Source organism: Bubalus bubalis, chromosome 6 (assembly GCF_019923935.1).
Source record: "Bubalus bubalis isolate 160015118507 breed Murrah chromosome 6, NDDB_SH_1, whole genome shotgun sequence".
Lineage (NCBI taxonomy): Eukaryota > Metazoa > Chordata > Mammalia > Artiodactyla > Bovidae > Bubalus > Bubalus bubalis.
Window position 1 is genome coordinate 336,338 of NC_059162.1, and position 11,414 is coordinate 347,751.

Consider the following 11,414-nt stretch of genomic DNA (forward strand, 5'->3'; position numbering starts at 1 on the left):
TGTACCACAACTTCCTTATCCACTCACACTATACTACAAAACTACAGTCATTAAGACAGTATGGTACTGACATAAAAACAGAAATATAGATCAAAGGAACAAAACAGATAGCCCAGAGATAAACCCATGCACCTATGGACAACTTATCTTCGAAAAAGGAGGCAAAAGTGTACAATGAAGAGAAAACAATCTCTTCAACAAGTGGTGCTGGGGAAACTGGTCAACCATGTGCAAAATAATGAAATTAGAACACTTTCTAACACCATATGCAAAAATAAAATCAAAATTGCTTAAAGACCAAAACACAAGACCAGAAACTACAAAAAGGAGAACACTCTCTGACACAAATCACAGCAAGATCCTCTAATGACCCACCTCCCAGAGAAATGGAAATAAAAACAAAAATAAACAAATGGGACATAATTAAGCTTAAAAGCTTTTGCACAATGGAGGAAACTATAAGCAATGTTAAAAGACAGCCCTCAGAATAGGAGAAAATAATAGCAAAAGAAACAACTGTCAAAAAATTAATTTCCAAAATATACAAAAATAGCTTATGCAGTTCAATATCAGAAGAACAAACAATCTAATAAAAAAGTGGAGGACCTAAACAGTTATTTCTCCAAAAGAAGACATACAGATGGCTAATGAACACATGAAAAAAAATGCTCAACATCACTTTTTATTAGAGAAATGCAAATCAAAACAATGATAAGGTATCATCTCACACTAGTCAGAATGGCCATCATCAAAAAATCTACAAAAAATAAATATTGGAGAGGGTGTGGAGGAAAGCACACCCTCTTACACTGTTGATGGGAGTGCAAACTGATATAAACCACTATGGAGAACAGAATGTAGATTCCTGAAGAAAAAAAAAGAAAAAACTAGGAATAAAACTGCCATAGGATTCAGCAATCCCACTACTGGCCATATACCCTGAAGAAATCAGAACTAAAAAATACACATGCATCCCCCAATATTCATTGCAGCACTATTTACAATAGCAAGAACACAGAAACAACCTAGATGTCCATCAGCAGATGAATGATTAAGGAAGTTGTGATACATGTACACATGGAATATTACTCAGCTATAAAAAGCAATGCATTTGAGTCAGTTCTAATGAGGTGCATGGACCTAGAGCTTATTGTACAGAGTGAAGTTAAGTCAGAAAGAGAAAGACAAATATCATATATTAATGTATACGTACACAATCTAGAAAGATGGTACTGACAATCCTATGTGCAGGGCAACAAAGAATACACAGATGTAAAGAACAAGATTTTGGACTCAGTAGGAGAAGAAAAGGGTGGGAAATTTGAGTGAATAGCATTGAAACATGAATATTACCATATGTAAAACAGATAACCAGTATGAGTTTTATGTATGATGCAAGGCACTCAAAGCCACTGCTCTATGACAACCTGGAGGGATAGGGTGGGAGGGAGATGGGAGGGATGTTCAGGATGGATGGGACACATGTATACCTATAGCTAATTCATGTTGATATATGGCAAAAACCATCACAATATTGTAATTACCCTCCAATTAAAATAAATGTAAAATAATAATACTTAAAAAAAAAAAAACAGTAGAGCATTCAAGCCAATAAACAAAGCCATAATAGAAAATTAACACTGAGATTCATCCTAGCAAGAATACAAAATCGAAAACATGGGGAAAAAATGCAACAAAGGGTCCTGGGGAAATAGGCAAATAAAATAAAATGAATTTATTTAAGAACAAGGTGTTTAAAAAGGATAAACTCAATTATGAAAAATAAAAATTAAAGGATTAATATGAAAAGAATAAGAACAATATGAAAAAGAAAAAAGAAAAGAAAAAAAAAACAGAAAATTTTATATAGAGTGGTAGTAAGAGGAATGTCTTCATGGTTCCTCTATTTTCTACTCCACACAGTGTGCTTCAGTCAATCTTCATACTAACAAAACCCTCTAACATTTCTAGGAAGGTCTCTGGACCACTGGAAGGTGGTCTATACCTTCTAGGAAGGTCCACTGGACCTTTTGTAGGCAGTGGAGGGTCAGCTCAGTCTCAGACCTGACCTTACTCCAGCTAATTGTGGTGGTGATTTAATAGCTAAGTCATATCTGACCCTTGTGACCCCATGGACTTAACCCACCAGGCTCCTCTGTCCATGGTAGGCTCCTCTCTCCATGGAATTCTCCAGGCAAGAATACTGGAGTGGGTTATCATTCTCTTCTCCAGGGGATCTTCATAACCCAGGGTTGAAACTTGGGTGTCCTTTATTGCAGGCAGATTCTTTACAGATTGAGCCACCAGGGGAATCCCACACCATCTTATACTGGCTCCCAAAGCACATAGTTGCCCCTAAAGTCTACAGTCTAAGGCTAACTGTGGGATTTAATCCACTGCACCTGTGGCTGCAGGAGTTCATTCCCTTTCTATTCTTCCATCACACATCCCTTGGTGTTCTGCTTTGGTTTGGGCCCTGGCTCTGTTTTTAGGTTATTATCCAGTGTCTGTTCCCTGCCCAAGCAACAGGGGACAAAGGCCAAGGCTTATCAGAGTTCACTTGCTCACATGGATTGGGAAAAGAGAAGGGCTGGCAGCCACAATTACGATGCACTGGGGAGTGCCTGCAGTGGTAGAAACCTACTGGATGTTGCATACACTCTCCCAGAGGAATTGGCCTCAGTTCGTGGGTCCCCAGGAAGAGTCAAACTGCTTAGGCTCCCAGCAGTGTGTGGGCAGTAACCTGTGCCTGCTCACAGCCTGGTGGCAGCTGCCACCTCTGGGGTCAGGATCATAATAGCAGCCTTGTTTTTGTCCACTGCCTCAAGCTCTTTCCCTGGTTTGTCAGTGGCTAGTGGCTTATGTTTACCCTTCTGGGATCTTAAACTGCAGTGGCATCTAGTTCTGCTGTTAGCGTGCCTACTGGTTCTGCTGGTTTTGGCCACTACTGCCAAGGCACACAGCCACAATCTTTGAATGTGTAGAGTTAAGAGTATGTGGGCAAGTGATCTCTTGTCACTCTTGGATGCCCAGACTTTTCCCTAGACTCCCTCAGTTGTGTTGTATTAGCCCCCTCAGAGTATCCTCATAGCAGCCAAACCCTGGCCTTCTCCCTGGTTTCTGACACCCAAGCCTGACCCTAGCACCCCTCACCCACTCTCTGCTGTGGGCTCAAGTCTGTGAGACGCTTCTCAGCTGGGAAATGCTATTTGGCAAAGATCTCTGTGGTGAATTCTCCCCATTTTGCCTTCTGAGTAACCACTATTACATTCCCCTCTGAAGTTATGGAGAAGGCAATGGCACCCCACTCCAGTACTCTTGCCTGGAAAATCCCATGGACGGAGGAGGTTGGTAGGCTGCAGTCCCTGGGGTCGCTCAGAGTCGGACACGACTGAGCGACTTCACTTTCACTTTTCACTTTCATGCATTGGAGAAGGAAATGGCAACCCACTCCAGTGTTCTTGCCTGGAGAATCCCAGGGACGGGGGAGCCTGTTGGGCTGCTGTCTATGGGGTCGCACAGAGTTGGACACGACTGAAGTGACTTAGCAGCAGCAGCAGCTGAAGTTATGAAGCTCCCTCTTGTCCCCACCCATGAGTGTGAGGAAACGTTTCCTCCTTCCTGACTCCCTCCCTGGGGCAAAGATCTCCATCCTGAAATCCATTCTCTCTCTCTCTCTCTCTCTCTCTCTCTCTCTCTCTCCTCATCTTTTGCCTTACTTCATTCTAATGAGATTGGCTTGCCTTTTTGGAAGTCTAGGGTCTTCTGCCAACATTCAGAATGTGTTTTGTAGGAGCTGTTCCATACACAGATGAATTTTTGATGTATTTGTGGGGAGGGAAGAGATCTTCCCATCTTAGTCCTCCACTATCTTGGAAGTTCCCCCTGCTTTTGTATTTTAGCCACTGAATAAGTAATGTTGCTATTGGGTGTACAAACATCTCTTTGAGATCCTACTTTAAATTAGAGTATACACCAGAAATGGATTTTCTGAATTCTGAATAACAATTCTATGTTTAACAATTTTCGGTTTTCACCAACAATGCAGAAGGGTTCCAATTACTGCACATCCTTACTAACACTTGCTTTCATTTTTTTTAATAGTAGCCATCTTAATGGATGTGAGACAGTATCTCATTGTAGTATTGATTTGCATTTCCCTAATGAAGACTCTCGAGAGTCCCTTGGACTGCAAGGAGATCCAACCAGTCCATTCTGAAGGAGATCAGCCCTGGGATTTCTTTAGAGGGAATGATGCTAAAGCTGAAACTCCAGTACTTTGGCCACCTCATGCGAAGAGTTGACTCATTGGAAAAGACTCTGATGCTGGGAGGGATTGGGGGCAGGAGGAGAAGGGGACAACAGAGGATGAGATGGCTGGATGGCATCACTGACTCGATGGACATGAGTCTGGGTGAACTCCTGGAGTTGGTGATGGACAGGGAGGCCTGGCGTGCTGCGATGCATGTGGTCACAAAGAGTTGGACACAACTGAGCGACTGAACTAAACTGAACTGAACTTAATGATTAATGTGATGTTGAGCATCTTTTCATATGTTTACTGGCCATTTGTATATCTTTTTTTGTATAAATGCTATTCATGTCCTCTGCCCATTTCTGAATCAGGTTATTTGCTTCTTTTGGTTTGGTTTGGTTTTATTTGGTTTTTTTGGTTGTTAAGTTTTAGGAGTTAAGTTCTCTATATATTCAGGATATTAATATCTTATCAGATATATAATTTGAAAATATTTTCTCTTATTCTGTGGGTTTACTTTCTACTCCGTTAATAGTGTTTTTTGATGTAAAAAGTGTTTTAATTTTCATGAAGTCCAATCTGTCATTTTTTCTTTCATTCCTGTGTATGATATCCAGGAAATCATAGCTATATTCAACCCTCATATTCACGAAATTGCTGCTAAATCCTATTAATATTTTGTGAGGTTTTATCCTGTTTTATTCTGAGAGTTATACTGTTTTAGATGTCACATTTAGGTCCTTGATACGTTTGAGTTTTTTGTATATGGTGTAGTAAATAGACAAAGGGAAAGGGGCAACTTTATTCTTTTTCGTGTGGATATGTGGTTTTCCCAGCATCATTTGTTGAGAAGACTGTTCTTTTTCCCATTAGATTATATTGGCACTCTTGCAAAAAAGTCATTTTATACACACACACACAGGTTTGTTTTTGGGTACTCTGCTCTAGTCGATGCTGTCTATGTAAATACTGTACTGTTCTTCTTAACTGTAGTTTTGTAGTAAGTTTTAGAATTAGCAACTCTGCGTCTTGTAGTTTTGTTCTTTTTCAAGATTGTTTTGACTATTGGGGTCCACTGATATTTCATAAGAAATTTAGGTTGGGTTTTTCTTTTTCTGCAAAAAGAAAAAAATGTCATTGAAATTTTGATAGAAATTGCATTGAGATTCCCAGGCACCCGTAGCTCGGATTCTCAGGAGCATGCGCCGGAAGTGGGCGTCCTGAGCCTCTCCCTCTCCTGGAATGCAAACATTTCTGGCTTCCCACTGTAGTCCTCAAACCACTAAGAGCATGGAGGCTCCCTGCTTGCCCCCAACGGCAGGGAAGTTCGTGGTGGTCAGCGGTGGCATCGCGGGTGTCACCTGTGCAGAGAAGTTGAAAATTAATTTTCCATCAGAAGATAGTCTCCTGATAACAGCTTCTCCTGTTATTAAAGCAGTTACAAATTTCAAGCAGGTGGGAACTGCTTGAGCATGTTCACCTGTTGAGATTAAAAAACCAGCGGGGAAGCCTGAAGATGAAGGAAAGCAAAGAATATATAACAAGGAAGGAGCCCTGAGGAGGTTTCTAAAGTATTGGAAGAATTTGATGTTGAAGAACAACCAAGTACCATGTTAGAAAATCGCTTTCCCAACATTAAGGTTATAGAATCTGGAGTAAAGCAACTAAAGAGCAAAGAGCATTGCATTTTAACTGAAGATGGCAATCAGCATATTTATAAGAAGCTCTGTCTGTGTGCTGGAGCAAAACCAAAATTGATATGTGAAGGAAATCCTTATGTGTTAGGAATCCGTGATACAGACAGTGCACAGGAATTTCAGAAACAGCTTACTAAAGCTAAGAGAATAATGATCATAGGGAATGGTGGTATCGCACTCGAATTAGTGTATGAAATTGAAGGCTGTGAAGTAATTTGGGTCATTAAAGATAAAGCAATTGGGAATACTTTCTTCGATGCAGGAGCAGCTGAATTCTTGACTTCAAAGCTCATTGATGAAAAACCAGAGGCTAAAATTGCACGAAAAAGAACCAGATATACAACTGAAGGACGGAAAAAGGAAGCACAAGCCAGAGCTACTGCTGGTAACGTAGGCAGTGCCTTGGGGCCTGACTGGCACGAAGGGCTGGATCTTAAAGGAACAAAAGAGTTTTCTCATAAAATTCACATTGAAACCATGTGTGAAGTAAAGAAAATTTACCTTCAGGAAGAATTTAGAATTTCTGAGAAAAAGTTCTTGACTTTTCCAAGAGACCATCATGATCAGTCAGTTACTACTGATAAAGAAATATGGCCTGTATATGTGGAATTGACCAATGAAAAGATATATGGCGACGATTTCATTGTCAGTGCTGCAGGAGTTACACCAAATATAGAACAATTTTGATGTAGGAGAAGACGGTGGCCTGAAGGTGGATGACCACATGCACACGTCCCTCCCTGACATCTACGCTGCAGGTGATATTTGCACGGCCGCCTGGCATCCCATCCCTGTCTGGCAGCAGATGAGGCTGTGGACCCAGGCTAGACAGATGGGATGGTATGCAGCAAAGTGCATGGCCGCAGCTAGTGTAGGAGAGTCTATTGACATGGATTTCAGCTTTGAACTTTTCACTCATGTAACAAAATTTTTTAACTATAAGGTTGTATTACTGGGGAAATACAATGCACAGGGCTTGGGTTCAAACTATGAACTCCTGCTGAGATGTACCAAAGGGCAGGAGTATATCAAAGCCGTCCTGCAGAATGGGCGAATGATGGGCGCTGTCTTAATTGGTGAAACTGACTTAGAAGAAACATTTGAAAATTTAATTTTAAACCAGATGAACCTTTCAGCATATGGAGAAGATCTGCTGGATCCAAATATTGATATGGAAGATTATTTTGACTAAAAAGGGCATTTCAAGAGCTATATCAAGTTCCAAATAAGATTTAAAGTCAGAGGATTACACAGATTTATGATGACCAGCTGAAGTTAAAATAATTTATTTATAGGGGTTTTTTTTCTAACACAAAATTGACCACTAATTATGTAAAGATAAGTCTGAAGTATTCATTTCTGTGTTTTCAACTCAGAGACGTTCATTTGTGATTTAGCTTTGAAACAAATTAGCTTGTTATCTACTTAACCAACAGTGTGGTGTCTGGTTAACATACCAGAGCCATTCTTTGACCGTGAAACGTCAAAGGCAGGGTGTGGTTTCAAAAAGCTTACCATTGTAGCCTTTGTAAGCCAGTTGTGTGAAAAGAAAAACACAGCTAGCTGTGACAAGGCATAAAGAACTTAACAAAGTTACATGAACTTAATCTCCTACATATTTTACATTTAAAGGGTTTTACAGTAAAGTTAATATATTTTTCCTGTTTCATACTGTAAATTTATGCAATTCATGATCTCAAGACCTCAGAATGTCTCAAAATTCTCAAGTTTTCAATACTTCTGAGATAAATTCTGAAAATGTAGCTCCATATGTATAAAATATTAATGAAATTGTCTTAAAATTAAACTTCTGATTAACTACAAAACTAAAAAAAAAAATTGCATTGAGTCTGTAGGTCACTTTGGGCAGTATTGACATCTTAACAATGTCAGTGTTTTTGGTTTTTTTTTTTTCAAATGTATAAACATGGAATGGATTTCCATTATTTATGTCTTCAAATTTATTTCAGCAATGTTTTGTAATTTTGATTGTATAAGACTTGCACCTGCTTGGTTAATAATCCCTAACTATTTTATTCTTCTCAATGTTATTCTTCATTGTTCATGTGTAAAAATCCAACTGATACTTCTGTGTTGACTTTGTATCCTGCTTCTTCACTGAATACATTTATTCGTTCTAACAGATTTTTGTATATATGTAATATTTAAGATGATGCTGTGAAAGTGCTGCACTCAATATGCCAGCAAATTTGGAAAACTCAGCAGTGGCCACAGGCCTGGAAAAGGTCAGTTTTCATTTTGATCCCAAAGAAAGGCAATGCCAAAGAATGCTCAAACTACTGCAAAATTGCACTCATCTCACATGCTAGTAAAGTCATGCTCAAAATTCTCCAAGCCAGGCTTCAGCAATACGTGAACCGTGAACTTCCAGATGTTCAAGCTGGTTTTAGAAAAGGCAGAGGAACCAGAGATCAAATTGCCAACATCTGCTGGATCATCGAAAAAGCAAGAGAGTTCCAGAAAAATATCTATTTCTGCTTTATTGCCTATGCCAAAGCCTTTGACTGTGTGGATCACAATAAACTGTGGAAGATTCTGAAAGAGATGGGGATACCAGACCACCTGACCTGCCTATTGAGAAACCTATACGCAGGTCAGGAAGCAACAGTTAGAACTGGACATGGAACAACAGACTGGTTCCAAATAGGAAAAGGAGTACGTCAAGGCTGTATATTGTCACCCTGCTTATTTAACTTATATGCAGAATACATCATGAGAAACGCTGGGCTGGAAGAAGCACAAGCTGGAATCAAGATTGCCGGGAGAAATATCAATAACCTCAGATATGCAGATGATACCACTCTGATGGTAGAAAGTGAAGAAGAACTAAAAAGCCTCTTGATGAGAGTGAACAAGGAGAGTGAAAAAGTTGGCTTAAAGCTCAACATTCAGAAAACGAAGATCATGGCATCTGGTCCCATCACTTCATGGGAAATAGATGGGGAAACAGTGGAAACAGTGTCAGACTTTATTTTTCTGGGCTCCAAAATCACTGCAGATGATGACTGCAGCCATGAAATTAAAAGACGCTTACTCCTTGGAAGGAAAGTTATGACCAAACTAGATAGCATATTCAAAAGCAGAGACATTACTTTGCCAACAATGGTCCTTCTAGTCCAGGCTATGGTTTTTCCAGTGGTCATGTATGGATGTGAGAGTTGGACTGTGAAGAAAGCTGAGCAGGAAAGAATTGATGCTTTTGAACTGTGGTGTTGGAGAAGACTCTTGAGAGTCCCTTGGACTGCAAGGAGATCCAACCAGTCCATTCTGAAGGAGATCAGCCCTGGGATTTCTTTGGAGGGAATGATGCTGAAGCTGAAACTCCAGTACTTTGGCCACCTCATGCGAAGAGTTGACTCATTGGAAAAGACTCTGATGCTGGGAGGGATTGGGGACAGGAGGAAAAGGGGACGACAGAGGATGAGATGGCTGGATGGCATCACCGACTCGATGGATATGAGTTTGAGTGAACTCCAGGAGATGGTGATGGACAGGGAGGCCCGGCGTGCTGCATAGGGTCACAAAGAGTCAGACACTACTGAGCCACTGAACTGAACTGAACTTATAAGATTGTATCATATGTAAATAAAGAAAATTTTACTTATTCCTTTCCAAGTTGGATACATTTTATTTCATTCCTTGCCTATTTGCTTTTGCTCAAACTTCTAACTACTATGTTGAACAGAAGTGGTGAAGGCAGACATCCTTGCCTTGTTTCCTTATCTGGGAGGAGAGTTGTCAGTCTTTCACCATTGAGTATGATGTTTGCTGTGAGGTTTTCATATGTGACTTTTATTATGTTGAGGTAATTTCTTTCTCTTCATAGCTTGTTGAGTGTTTTTATCATGAAAGTATGTTGAATTTTGTTTAATATTCTTTCTACAACAATTGAAATAATCATGTGGGTTTTTTCCATTTTCTGTTATGTCATATATTATATTGACCTTTTTTTCTATGTTGATGATACTTATAATCCAAGAAAAAAATTCCACTTGGTCATGATTCATAATCTTTTTAATATGTTGCTGAATTCTCTGCATATATTGTTGAGGATAATTGTATCAACTGGGTTGTAGGGGCTTCCCCCCCCCACCCCCCCCCACCCCCCGTTCTGTATTGTCTTTGTCAGACTTTGGTATGAGGGTAATGCTGGCCTCATAGAATGAGTTAGTATGCATTCTTTTTTTTATTTTATTTTATTTTTTTTTATTTTTTTAAATATAAATTTATTTATTTTAATTGGAGGTTAATTACTTTTTCTCTTCACTTTTTGGGGAAAGTTTGAGAGTAATAGGTATTTCTTTAAACGTTAAATGTTTCATAACATTTAAATGTTTTTTAAACATTTGGGGGAATTAACCAGTGTAGTTTTCAGGTCTAGAGGTTTTGTTGTTGCTGTTGTTGGGAGGTTTTTATAAAAAACTGATTCAATCTCCTTACTAGTTATATGTCTATTCAGATTTTCTACTTCTTCATGAGTTAATATTGATAGGTATTGTATTTCTATGAATTGACCATTTCATCTAGAAATCCAATTAGTTGGCATATATTTTTTTCATAGTACTCTCTTACTGTCCTTTTTATTTCTGCAGAATTAGTAGTAATGTCTCACTTCCACTTCTGATTTTAGTAATTTGAGTCTTCTTTTTTTTTTGTCTGTCTGGTTAAAGGTTTGTAAAGTTGGTTAATCTTTTTGAAGAATTAACTTTGGTTTCATTGAATTTCTATATTTTTTAGTCTCTTTCATTTATCTTTGCTCTAATATTTATTACTCCCTTCTTTCTGCTATTTTTTAAATTGGAGGATAATTACTTTATAATGTTGTTTTGATTTCTGCTGTACAGTAATGTGAATCAGCTGTTAGTGTGTGTATATATATATATATATATCCCCTCCCTCTAATTCTCCCTCCCATCAACCCCCATTCCACCTCTTTAGGTCATCACAGAGCGCCAGGCTTGAGTTCCCTGTGTTATGCAGCAACTTCCCATTACCGATATATTTTACACACACGTGTGTGTGTGTGTGTGTGTGTGTGTACGAGCTCACACTTTGTGACCCTTTGGACTATATCCCACCAGTTTCCTCTGTCCATGGGATTTTCCAGGCAAGAATACTAGAGTAGGTTGCCATTTCCTCCTCCAGGGGATCTTCATGACCCAGGGATCAAACCTGCATCTCTTGCATTGGTAGGTGGATCCTTTACCACTGAAGCACCTGGGAAGCCCATTTTACACATGGCCATGTATATATTTCAGTGCTACTCTCTCAACTCGTCCCACATGTTCCTTCCCCAACCCTGTCCACGAGTCCGTTCTCTATAGCTCCATCTCTATTTCTGACCTACAGACAGGCTCATCAGTACCATTTTTCTAGATTCCGTATATATACATGTGTTAATATATGATCTTCGTTTTTCCCTTTCTGACTTACTTTACTCT

At 39.3% G+C, this 11,414-nt stretch overlaps 1 protein-coding gene across 1 annotated transcript; it reads left to right on the top strand.

Moving 5' to 3' along the window:
• Positions 1 to 4,941: 4,941 nt before the first annotated feature.
• Positions 4,942 to 7,454, top strand: LOC102413275 (pyridine nucleotide-disulfide oxidoreductase domain-containing protein 1-like). Its single transcript, XM_025287399.3, is given in 3 exon segments — positions 4,942 to 5,710; positions 5,818 to 6,626; positions 6,628 to 7,454. Coding segments are annotated over 3 exon segments (1,539 nt in total). The 5' UTR covers positions 4,942 to 5,497; the 3' UTR covers positions 7,145 to 7,454.
• Positions 7,455 to 11,414: the final 3,960 nt, after the last annotated feature.